Source organism: Amborella trichopoda, chromosome 2, assembly GCF_054954075.1.
Source record: "Amborella trichopoda isolate Santa Cruz 75 chromosome 2, AtrichopodaSantaCruz75HAP2 v2.0, whole genome shotgun sequence".
NCBI classification, from domain to species: domain Eukaryota; kingdom Viridiplantae; phylum Streptophyta; class Magnoliopsida; order Amborellales; family Amborellaceae; genus Amborella; species Amborella trichopoda.
The window spans coordinates 58619840-58633272 of record NC_142337.1 but is presented as its reverse complement, the minus strand read 5'-3'; the positions used below and the strand labels follow the sequence as shown (position 1 = coordinate 58633272).

At 30.8% G+C, this 13433-nt stretch overlaps 1 protein-coding gene across 5 annotated transcripts in view; it reads left to right on the top strand.

Annotated features, from left to right (window-relative positions):
* Window positions 1-1857: 1857 nt before the first annotated feature.
* Window positions 1858-13433, top strand: part of LOC110006993 (uncharacterized) — a 71678-nt gene continuing 60102 nt past the window's right edge. Inside the window, exons 1-4 of one of the 5 annotated variants that reach the window (XM_088858917.1) lie at window positions 1858-2166; window positions 2243-4495; window positions 5244-5355; window positions 6168-6235. In XM_088858917.1, the coding sequence (XP_088715043.1) occupies window positions 4406-4495; window positions 5244-5355; window positions 6168-6235 (270 nt within the window). In that variant the 5' untranslated portion in view covers window positions 1858-2166; window positions 2243-4405. Of the gene's footprint in view, window positions 4496-4899; window positions 5768-6167; window positions 6236-13433 lie in introns of all 5 variants that reach the window. The other 4 variants (XR_002280423.2, XM_088858916.1, XR_016049802.1 and 1 more) reach the window with 4 other exon arrangements.

Genomic DNA, 13433 nt, shown 5'->3' with positions numbered 1-13433 from the left:
TTTATTTTATTCTTTTTATTATTGGAGCATTTATGTAACACCAAAGTTTGAGTAAATTATGTGCACCATAACGAAAAGTTTGTTTTATTTCTTTTTATTATTGGAGCATTTATGTAACACCAAAGTTTGAGTAAATTTTGTGGTCAATTATACTTTGGGCTTCTCTCTCTTACTCAACGTGTTAAAGTCGATTTGTAACCATTTAATTTTGGAAAAATATCATTTAACAAGCAAAATCATGGGGCTAAAAAACCATTCAGAAGTATATTTTTTAATTTTTATTTAACACAATTACAACTTCAGAAAATAACTTCATTAACATATAAAGGAAAATTATAACATTATAAATAGAAGGTCATCTCTCTCATTCCTCTCTCACGCTCCCTTATCTTATTTTAAGGGGCACACCCCCATTCTCTTTCTTATACAACCCCTTTCTCTCTCTCCCTAAACATTATATAGAGGGTCACGCCCCATTCTAAAAGCACTCTCTTCTCTCTCAAGTTTTGAGCTTTAAAAAGAAATTAAAAAGGATAAATTTTTGAGGCAATTTTTTTTGGGGATTGATCCTGAAGACTTTTGGGTGAGCATACATTGAAGAAGTTTCCATTGAAGAACTTGGTCGAAATTAGCTTTTTCGATTGAGATTGAATGAAGACCGTCGATCCCGTGCCATCGGATGGTGGTGACTGGGTGTGGGGTGTAATAAACCCGATTGAGGTAATGTCCAGCATTCTCTTTCAATTCTGACATATTTAATTATGTAGTATTTATATTCTCAAACACAAGATTTGTGGTTATTTTTTCATGGATTGGTAAATTTTTATTTTATTTGAAGCAAGAGTTATTGTAATAAGACTACTTGCAGGTGATTTTTGTTAAAGAAAAGAAAAGAAAAGAAAAGGGGTGAGAAAAAAAAAAAAAAAATCCCCGGTAAAGATTACACTGGTCGAACTTTCAATGTCATCTTTGTATATCCATTTTTTTCCACTATGGTTTTTTGTATCAAATCCGAAATATTCATAATTATATGGTTGTTTTTATTTGTTGGGGATCTGTATTTTTGACCCGATTTTTGCTTCTGACTTTTTAAAATGAATTCAATTTATTATTGATATTTTAGTGTGTCAATATTTTATGGAAATTTTTTTCATGCGGGCTGGACCGTATGACTACATATGCGGTCCAAAAAGTGTAAAGCATTCATCTTTAAAATGGATGCAAGTAGGTGTTCCATCTAAAAACAATGGAAAGTAGAATTATTATTTCTAGTGTTTAAAATTTATTTATTTATTCATATTCTTGATTCCATATTAGAGATTACATGTCCTTAAAAATTAAGTCCAAAAAATACATTTAAAAAATAGATTTATTAAAAGGCCCGCATTTCTACATATGCAGGTTTAGCCGCATAGAAACCAGATCTACAATATGCGTTTTCTAGAATATGCGGTTCGGAGGTATAAAGGTGGTCTATCTAAAAACAAGTGTAACTAACTTTCCAAATATTTTTTTTTAATATAATTATTATTTTAATTATATAAAAAATAAATAAATTTTAAAAATTTAAAATAATAATTATAATAAAAAAATATTTATACCGTTAGTTTTGATAGAACACCTACTTACATCCATTTTTAAGATGGATGCTTTACCCTTTTCATCGGTAGAAACGCGGTCCAAACCGCGTGAAACAACTTTCCTTTTTATTATTCTCCAACGGCTGACTATGGTAAAAAGCAGATGCACTCAAAACACTTCTCAATATCCCCGCCTTTGCTAACTATGGTAAAAAATTTAAAATTTAAAACGCAATGCACGTATGACACTTTCCCTCTTTAACCAATTTGGCAGGAGTCCTAATTGTCCATTAGGAAGGTACGCGAAATATCGGATGCTTCCTGGTTTTTTTGAGTGTCGCTTTTTCCTAGAGAGGCGGTGCAAAGAGAGGGAAAGGAAGAGTACAACGGATGGAAATAGGAGAGATATTAGAGAGCAGAGAGAAAGAGGGATATCAGGAGAGAAGAGAGAAAGGAGTAAGAGGCAGAGGGGTCTAAGCGAGAGCGATGAGAGAGAAAGGAGAGGTGAGACAGGAGAGAGAATAGAGGAGAGAGAGGTGGAGTTTGAAATAGACGAGGAAGGAAGCCATTTTCACGAAAGAGAAAAGTAGGTTTTATATTCTACTCAAACCATTAGCCAGAACAAGAGGGACTATACTTTGTTGAATTTAGAGGTTCTACAGGCTGCTGAGCTTCACCCAAAGAGCGATATGAAAGAGTGGATCAATGCTGTTGTGAAATTGGAGGTTGATGAAGATGGAGGAGCAGACGTTTATTTTAAAGCCTTTCAGATGAGTGATCAGAGCATTAAGCTTTTCAAGGAATTGGTTTGTGAAGGAGGTTGGGATGTCGATCCAAAGCTTTCGCTCATGAATAAAGTGGTCGTTATATTGGGAATGTATATCAAAGAAGTGGACAATGATTTCTTTCTGGTTCTTGTCAAGATTTTGGATCACTCGGTATGGAAAATCATAATTTTCTCACTTTTCTTTTAATTCCATCCCTTTTACACGCAGGTATGGATCTAAATTTTTACTTCCATTATCTATGTAGTTTATTAGTTTGGGCTTCGTCGTTGGGTTTTGATTTTCTCTCTCTATAATGCAGTGATTTAACGTGCCAGATTCCTATGAAATTGGCAACTGTAAATACCTCAGGCTTCTATAAATTTGGGTTTTGATTTTCTCTCTCTATAATGCAGTGATTTAACCGGTCAGATCCCTATGAAATTGGCAACTGTAAATACCTCAGGCTTCTATAAGTTTGTTTTCCTTAGTTTTTTTTGTCTAAATCGTTAGCTCCATTTTGATGCGTTATTTTATATGTAAACAACTTACAGTAAGGTTGGTCGGATCCTTGATAGGAAAATAGAGTGGCTCAGGGGCAGAGCAATTAAATAGCTTACCAATTAGAGACATTCTTATTAATCTTCAAGTAAGGTTAAAGTCACTTGTTTTCTGGGTTTTTATCTTAAAAGATATTTTCATATAGCAGCCCTAAAATATTGTATTTGTTCTTTTTTTTTTGAGCCGAGCACGAAGTACTACATGATACGAGGCTGAGAATTTTTCGGATGGGCTCAAGATCCACCCAGATCCAGATCTAGATTCACATCCAAAAAAGATACATTGGATCTGATTCTGGATCCGGATCGGGATCCGGATCCGATTAGATCCAAAATATTATTCATATTCGAAAATTATATATAGGATCCGGATCCGGCTCAGTTCTAATTTTGTCTATTATAAAGTGAAAATATAATTGTAAAAGTTAGAATAATTATATGTAAGAAAATTATACAATGAGACCATTTATATATATGTTATATATAAATAAATAAATATAAAATACCATATTTATGTGTGTATATATATATATATATAAAATAATATATATCATTTTAAAAACTTGGGTTGGATCTGAATCGGATCCACCTATACCCCGATCGGATCTGAGTTACTATTTGGATTTAGATTTCGGATTCGGATCCAATTTTTAATCCAAATCTTGGATCCATATCCAGATCCAGATAGGATCCAAATTTTGTGTTTCAGATCCGGACAGAGTAAATTCTCAGCCCTGATCACAAACTATTCCCCTAACTATTTGGATTGCTAAAAACTATTACTTTGAAGTTCTTGTGTTTTCAAATTATGATGTGGGTGTGCCATAGACCCTTCAAATCTCAATTATTAATAAAAACTAGAAGTAGTTTCAGCTTGTTTGTTTTTTTTTTAGTAACTTATTTGGTTGATTTTAACATTATTTTGGATTTGCCTCAGACCTAAGTCAATGCCTGTTGATCACATAATGAGATTAAGACAATTCTTTTTATTGAACCATTTCTTGTGTTACAACAGTTCTCTTTCTTCTCTAACAAATGCATATATATTCTGGTACCATAATCTCTATGGTAGCTAATTTGCTGTTTTAGCTTTCCAGAGATGCATCATATGATACTGCTCTCGGACTCTCTTCTATGTGGAGCTTTATTTTTTATCTCAAAATTTGAAATTTATTAGATGCTGTCTATAATGCAAGATCAAACTTTTGGATTAGCAAATTCACTAATTGACTTCATGCCCTTTGTTTTTTCTTCTAGGATAAATGATTATACATTTCACTCCTTTTTCCTTTGTGCTCCTTGAGTCGCTCTACTCAATGAGAAAGATGAAGCGCTCTCGTGCCTCAATCAAAGACCAGCGTCGCATCAGCACTTTGATCAATGATAAACATGAATCTTGAAATGTTGCTTGAAAGCTGATGTAGAAATAAACAACATTCCTACAGAGGATGATATCACTGAAAATCTTCCATCTATTCCATCTGGATGCTCCATTCCTGTCATGCATGTCGATACAGAGCTGCTTGAAGATGAATCTTTGCAACTTCTCAATAAAGACTCCTATGTAAATAGTCTTTGGACAGCTTTGCCGGTAAGAGTTGGGAATTATTAATATATATATATATATATATATATATATATATATATATATATATATATATAAAGTTACCTCAAGGATTTCACATTGTGACTTTGGGTTGCATATTATGGCTCTGTGCTACCCTGTTCTCCCTCATATTCTGTTTTATTATTATGGGAAATTATACTATAATATGGTTCAAGTTCACTAAGGTTATCAATGTCCAATCAAATGACGGAAAGTGGTGGAAGGTGCGGGACCCACCAATAAGGTCTTGTTTTGTTTTGAGAGGCCCCACTCTCTCTCCATAATCGTCCATAATTTTATTGGTGACAATCCCAGTTGTTTTTCAATATTCAATATTATATCAGAGTTTATATCAATTTGGTAATAAGTTTCCTCTACCGACTATTCAGGTTCTTACGAAGGAGGAACAAGATGCTCTTGCAGCAACTCCTACTCATCTCAACATGTAGTAGAGTTTTATTGCTTCTTCCTCTGTTGCTGAATTGTTACCTGATAGGAAGATGGGATGTGGACTGAAAATTTACTGGAGAGAACTATCAAACTTTAAAATGTTACGTTGGACGCTTTAGTACCATATTTGACTTTGAGCTAATATTATTTGGGAAATGATGACACTTACCCTCATCTCTACTTAAATGTTAAACAAAGAGTTTTTTTTTTCTGTTGTGGTATTTTGCCAATGGTTTTTTATTTCCTCACCTGAATTAATCTTGATATCAGCTTTGTATGCCAGTTTTCTAGCGGGCAATTTGGTGGAACAGATATGGAACTTTGCTTGGCCCTCTACTGTTGCACTCTTACATCCAAGCTTCTAGCCTGTGGCGGTTGTAAGTTTCTTCACAAAGGTACGTAACAAGTCTATTAGTTTGAATCCTTGGATTTTGAAAGGCTCGTTCTTGGGGCTTTTCTGGCTTTCTGGTAAAAGCCTTGTAAGATGTCTTGGCGAATGGCCAAAAGTCTTAGTTTCCATCAAATTTATGCCAATATTTGGATTCAATATTTGATGTACTTTACCAATTCTGGTGATATATAGGAAACTAATTCCAGTTTTCAGATGTTTTTGGCTCTATCTTTTAGTCCACAATCCTGGGATGGAAAGCCAGTTAAATTAAATGAAGTTTAGTCTTTGAATCATTAGATTAGCTTGTATCAGGGCATCTTGAGTGAGTTTATTTGTTTAATACATTCTATATGTCTACTGTTGCACTCTTACATCCAAGCCTCTAGCATGTGGCGGTTGTAAGTTTCTTCACAAAGGTACGTAACAAGTCTATTAGTTTGAATCCTTGGATTTTGAAAAGGCTCGTTCCTGGGGCTTTTCTGGCTTTCTGGTAAAAACCTTGTAAGGTGTCTTGGCGAATGGCCAAAAGTCTTAGTTTCCCTCAAATTTATGCCAATATTTGGATTCAATATTAGATATACTTTACCAATTCTGGTGATATATAGGAAACTAATTCCAATTTTCAGATGTTTTTGGCTCTATCTTTTAGTCCACAGTCCTGGGATGGAAACCCAATTAAATTAAATGAAGTTTAGTCTCTGAATCATTAGATTAGCTTGTATCGGGGCATCTTGAAAGAGTTTATTTGTTTAATACATTATATATGTCATAGGTTGAATGAATGGAAATAGCTGATAGAAAGAAAATGAAATGCAGCTTGCAATATTTGTTGGAGGCCCCTTGGTTGGCAATTTCATGCATTCAATTATTTGAGTTTATTGCAGGTAAGGGTCACAACCTTATGGTATTTAAAACAAGCTTTTTTCCATGCCCTTTCATTTGGCACACAACCAGTTTAATAAGGTGTCTAGAGAAGTAGGATGAACTGGTTGAAAGGTTTTATCAAATTTGGGGTCAGGGGTAAGATCAAATAGTTGATTTTTATTCTCTCTTTTGGCTGTTTGATTCGAAATAATACGTAATTTTACTGGTCGCGAATTGATATATTTTTATTTTTATAGTCCTAAAAAAATGGTACATTCTGTTAGCATAATTGATACATTTTTATTTCTATAGTTGATATTCTTTGTTTAGTTTTAATGCCGAAGTCGATTAATTGCTCTTATGGTTTTTTAAGGTATTCGTTTATCTTTCTTGGTTATGTGTTTTGTCTACAACAACTTATGTTTGAATTTATTTACTAGAATTTGAGGGAAGGGTGAAATCTATAGATCCTTATTAACAGGTCATTTTTCCTCCCATTGTTCTTTTTTTAATTAGAAATTATCCATAGTTTGTTTAATCTTTTAGTTGGTAATTCTTTTTAAACTTTTAACCTAAAAAGATCTTCGTAGTCGAGTTTTTTAAGGTAGTATTTTATTTGTTGTGGTTCTTTACAGTATTTGGTACTAGGACATTTATGGTTATATGTTTTAAGATTTTCGTCTATGCATCTTGGTTCTCTACATTATTTGACAATGTTTTGGTTCTATCTCAATTACTAGACTTTGGGGCAAGGGGTGAAATCTGTCGATCCCCAATGATCTTTTAATTTTCCTTCAGATTTTTTTAGTTTCATTTTAAATTCCTCGTAGTTTTTCTGACTTAATTGATTAGTATATATTTTTAATTTTTAAGCCTAAGAGTTTGCATAACTAAGTTTTTTATGTACTGTTTTTCCTGTCTTGATTCTTTGTATTATTTCTTATCACGAGGTTTTATTTCATCTTTTGGTTGTTTGATTAGAAACGATAGATAATTTTATTGGCCTAATTGGTACGTTTTTATTTTTTGTAGTCCCAAAAATTGGTACATTTTTGTTGGCCTAAATGGAACTTTTTTAATTATATAGTTGACATTTTTTGTTTGGTTTTTAATCTTAAGGATATTCATTATTGTAGATTTTTAAGGTATTCGTTTATCTTTCTTGGTTACGTGTGTTTTCTAAAATAACTTATGTTTTAATTTATTTATTAGAATTTGGGGGCAGGGATGAAATCTATAGATCCCCTTTTAACTGATCATTTTTTCCTATTAATTTTTTTTTTTTACTAGAAATTATACATAGTTTGTTTTATTTTTTAGTTGGCATTCGTTTTTAAAATTTTAAGCTAAAAATATATTCATGGTCGAGTTTTTTAACAATCCATTTTATTTGTTGTGGTACTTTGCATTATCTGGTGTTAAGATATTTGTGGTTATGTGTTTTAAATTTTTTGCTTATGCATCCTAGTTCTCTGCATTATTTGGCAATATTTTGATTTTAACTCAATGACTAGACGTTGGGGCAAGGAGTAAAATCTGTCGATCTCCAATGATCTGTCAATTTTTCTTCAGATTTTTTTTGTTTCCTTTTAAATTTCTCATAATTTTTTGACTTAATGGATTTGTGTTTTTTTTTTAATTTTTAAGCCTAATAGTTTGCATAAGTAGGTTTTTTAGATATTATATTTTCCGTTTTGATTTTTTATAATATCTGTTATAACGAGGTCTCAATTCAATGACTACATTTTGGGGTCGGGTGAAATTTGTATATCTACATTCAGTGGTGTATTATATTTCCTCTTTTGGTTGTTTGATTCGAAACGATACATAATTTTATTGACCTAATTGGTATATTTTTATGTTTATAGTTCGAAACATTTGGTACATTTTTGTTAGCCTAATTAGTACATTTTTGTTAGCCTAATTAGTACATTTTTGTTTATATAGTTGATATTCTTTGTTTAGTTTTAAAGCCTAAAGATATTCATTGCTTCAGTTTTTTAAGGTATTCATTTATCATTCTTGGTTGCGTATTTTGTCTACAATAACTTATGTTTTTATTTATTGAATAGTATTTGGAGGCAATGAGTGAAATCTGTAGATCCACATTAACTGATCATTTTTATTACAATTTGTTTTTTATTGGAAATTATCTGGAATTTGTTTAATCTTTTAGTTGATAATTCTTTTTAAATTTTTAATCCAAAAAGATTTTGATGGCCAATTTTTTTAACCGTACTATTTTATTTGTTGTGGTTCTTTACATTATCTGGCACTAGGATATTCGTGGTTATGTGTTTTAAGATTTTTTTCTATGCATCTCGTTTCTCTGCAATATTTGGCAATATTTCGATTTTAACTCCATGACAAGACTTTGGGGCAAGGGGTGTGTTGATCTTCAAAGATCTGTAAATTGTCCTTCAGACTTTTTTTTTTCATTTTAAATTCATCACAATTTTGCTGACTTAATGGATTGGTGTTTCTTTTCAATTTTAAGCTTAAGGTATTTTATGTATCATTTTTTTTTGTCTTGTTTCTTTGTATTTTGTGTTGTAACGAGGTCTTAATTCAATGACTAGATTTTGGGGTCAGGGGTTAGATCCGTATATCCTTATTTAGTAGTTGATTTTATTTCCTCTTTTGGTTGTTTGATTCAAAACGATAAATAATTTTATTGGCTTCATTGAATTAATATCTTAATTCAATGACTAGATTTTGGGTTCAGGGGTGAGATCCGTATATTCCTTTTAGTAGATATTTTTTCCTCTTTTGGTTGTTTAATTCGAAACGATACATATTTTATTTTTAATCCTAAAAAATTTGTACATTTTTATTTTTATAGTTGATATTTCTTTGTTTAGTTTTTAAGCTAAATGATATTGTTTTTAAGGTATTTGTTTATCTATTTTGGTTACGTGTTTTCTCTAGAAGTGCTAATGTTTTAATTTATTGACTAGAATTTGGGGGCGGGTGAAATTTGTAGATCCTTATTACTTGGTTATTTTTATTATGGGTTTTTTTTTTTATTTCAAATTTTCCATTGTTTGTTTAACATATCATTGTATTTGTTGTGGTTCTTTGCAGTAACTAGGTTTTTTGTCTCATTGTTTTCTTCTTGATTCTTTATATTATTTGTTAAATTTGCTTTAGTCTCGATTTTTGGTGACATAAGTCTCTCCCTACTACTCATGAATTAATAATTCTCACTTCTCACAAGGACAGGGTCTACTCGACATGGATTAGGCGTGAATGAAACCTTTCCCAAAAATCTCTCACAAAATTCTCAATTAATACTAATATAAACTATCAACTAATTAAAATCAGTGATGTGTTAGGAAAAGTTAGTACAAGAAGCTGTAGATACACTTCTTGATAATGGGATATGCGGACAACCAATGAGGGACGGTCACAATAAAGTTTACAAGTCTTTTTCAGATGTAATTGAAGGCAAAGAGGGAAGATTTCGCGACACTCTACTAGGTAAACGGGTCGATTATTCAGGTCGTTCTGTCATCGTGGTGGGCCCTTCGCTTTCATTACATCGATGTAGATTACCTCGAGAAATGGCAATAGAGCTCTTTCAGACATTTGTAATTCGTGGTCTAATCGGACGACATGTTGCTTCCAACATAGGGATTGCTGAAAGTAAAATTCAGGAAAAAGAAACAATTGTATGGGAAATACTTCAAAAAGTTATGGAAGGACACGAGGTCTCAGTTTAATGACTAGATTTTGGGGTCAGGTGAAATTCGTATATCCTCATTTAGAAGTTTTTATTTTTTCTTTTGGTTTGATTCGAAACGATACATAATCTTATTGACCTAATTTGTTTATTTTTATTTTTATACTCTTAAAAAATTGATACATTTTTATAGTTGGTATTCTTTGTTTAAGTTTTAAGCCAAAGGATATTACTGTGGTTTTTTAAGGTTTTTGTTTATCTTTTTTGGTTATTTGTGTTTTTTTAAACTGCTAATGTTTTAATTTATTGACTAGAATTTGGGGGCATGGATGAAATCTATAGATCCCCATTAACTGGTTATTTTTCTTGTCGATTTTTTTTTTTTGATTTGAAATTTCCCCCCATTAATTGATTATTTTTCCTGCTGATTTTCTTTTTTTGATTTGAAATTTTCCATTGTTTGTTTAATCTTTTAGCTGGAAATCCTTTTGAAATTTTTAAGCCAAAAAGATATTTATGGTTGAGTTTTTTAACGTATCATTTTATTTGTCATGGCTCGTATTATTATCTGGCACTAGGATATTTGTGGATATGTGTTTTAAAATTTTGGTTTATGCATCTTGGTTCTTTGCATTCTTTTGCTAATATTTCAGTTTTAACTTAATTACTAGACTTTGGGGCAAGGGGTGAAATCTCCCCATAGATCTGTCAATTTTCCCTTATACTCTGTTTTTTTTTGAATTCCTCATAATTTTGCGGACTTATTGGATTGGTATTTCTTTTCAATGTTGAAGCCAAAGAGTTTGCATAAGTAAGTTTTTTCTGTTCGTTGTTTCTGTCTTAGATTTTTGTATTATCTGTTATAACGAGATCTTAATTCATTGTTTAGATTTTGGGGCCAAAGGTGAAATATGTACATCCCCATTTAGTAGTTAATTTCCTTTCTTCTTTTGATTTGATTTTGAAACAGTACATAATTTTATTGGCCTAAATGGTACATTTTTATTTTTATAGTCCCAAAAAATTAGTACATTTCTCTTGGCTTAATTGGTAGAATTTAATTGTATTGTTGATATTTTTTGTTTTAGTTTTTAAGCCTAAGGATATTTATTCCTGTGGGTTTTTAAAGTATTCATTTATTTTTATTGGTTATACGTTTTGTTTAGAATAATTTATGTTTTAATTTATTGACCGGGTAGGGGTGAAATTGGTGGATCCTTATTAGCTGGTCATATTTCCTATCGATTTTCTTTCTTTGAGTTGAATCGATCTAAAGTTTGTTAAAACTTTTAGTTCGTAATCTTTTTTAAAATTTTAAGCCTAATCGATATTCACGCAACAGTTTTTAACATATAATTTATTTGTTGTGTTTCATGCATTATCTGGCACTAGGATATTTGTGGTTATATGTTTTAAATTTTTTGTTTATGCATCTTGGTTGTCTGCATTATTTGATAATATTTCGATTTTAACTCGATGATTAGACTTTTTGGGGTGAAGGGTAAAATCTATCGATCCCTAATGATTTGTCAATTTTTCTTCAGATTTTTTTTGTTTCATTTTAAATTCCTTATAATTTTTTTGACTTAATGGACTTGTGTTTCTTTTCAATTTGTACGCTTAAGAGTTTGGATAACTCGGTTTTTAGGTATTATTTTTTCCGACTGTATTTTTTGTAATATATGTTATAGAGAGGTCTTAATTCAATGAATAGATTTTAGGGTTGGGTGAAATCCGTATGTCTCCATTTAGTAATGTATGGTATTTCCTCTTTTGGTTTGATTCGAAATGATACATAATTTTATTGACCTAAGTAGGTGTATTTTTATTTTTATATTCCTAAAAAATAGTTGATATTATTGTTTAGTTTTTTTTTATTTATATAGTTGATATTATTGTTTAGTTTTTAAGCCTAATGATATTCATTACTCTAGTTTTTTAAAGTATTCATTTATCATTCTTAGTTGTGTTTTGTCTACAATAACTTATGTTTTTATTTATTGACTAGTATTTGGAGGCAATGGTGAAATCTGTAGATCCCCATTAACTGTTCATTTTTACTATCAATTTTTTTTATTAGAAATTATTTACAATTTGTTTAATCTTTTAGTTGGTAATTCTTTTTAAAATTTTAAACCAAAAAGTTTTTCATGGCTAATTTTTTTAACATACTATTTTATTTGTCGTGGTTCTTTGTATTATCTAGCGTTAGGATATTCGTGAATTTGTGTTTTAAGATTTCTGTTTATGCATCTTTGTTCTCTGCAATATTAGACAATATTCGATTTTAACTTGATAAGAGTTTGGGGAAATGGATGAAATCTGTTGATCCCCAATGATATGTGAATTTCCTTCACTTTCTTTGTTTCATTTTATATTCCTCACAATTTGGATGATTTAATGGATTGGTGTTTTCTTTCAATTTTTAGGCGCAAGTGTTTGCATAATTAGGTTTTATTATTTTTTCCGTCTTAATTTTTTGTATTTTGTGTTATAACGAAATCCTATTTCAATGACTAGATTTGAAGGTCATGGGTGAGATCCATATATCGCCATTTAGTAGTTGATTTTATTTCTTCTTTTTGGTTGTTTGATTCGAAACGATAAATAATTTTATTGGCCGAAGTTATTTCCTCTTTTGGTTGTTTGATTCGAAACAATAAATAATTTTATTGGTCGAATTGGTACATTTTTATTTTCAATATTCTAAAAAATCGGTACATTTCTGATGGCTTAATTGGTACATTTTAATTTTATTTTTGATATTTTTCTTTAGTTTTTAAGTTTGAATATTCATTACCGTGGTTTTTTACGGCATTTGTTTATCTTTATTGGTTACATGTTTTGTCTAAAATAGCTTATGATTTAATTTAGTGACCAGAATTTGGAGGCAAGGGTAAAATCAGTAGTTTCCCATTAATTGGTCATTTTTCCTACCGATTTTTTTTTTCGATTTGAATCTATCCATAGTTTGTTAAAACGTATTGTTCGTAAGCCTTTTTAATTTTTTATGCCAAATAGATATAAATGATCGATTTTTTTAACATATTATTTTATTTGTCGTGTTTTAATCATTGTCTGGCACTAGGATATTCTTAGTTATGTGTTTTAAATTTTCTATTTATGCATCTTGATTCTCTACATTATTTGGCAATATTTCGATTGTAACTCAATAACTAGACTTTGGGGCAAGGGGTGAAATCTGTTGTTCCCCTAAGATATGTTAATTTTTCTATGGACTTTTTTTGTTTCATTTTAAATTCCTCATAATCTTGTTGACTTAATAGATTGATGTTTTTTTCATAAGCCTAAAAGGTTGCATAACTAAGGTTTTTTTTATGTATTATTGTTTCCGTCTTGATTCTTCATATTATTAGTTATAACAAGGTCTTTATTCAATGACTAGAATTTTGGATCGGGTGAAATCCGTATGTCCCTATTTAGTAAGTGATATGTTTTTCTTCTTTTGGTTGTTTAATTCGAAACAATACATAATTCTATTGGCTTAATTGGTATATTTTTATTTTTATAGTCTT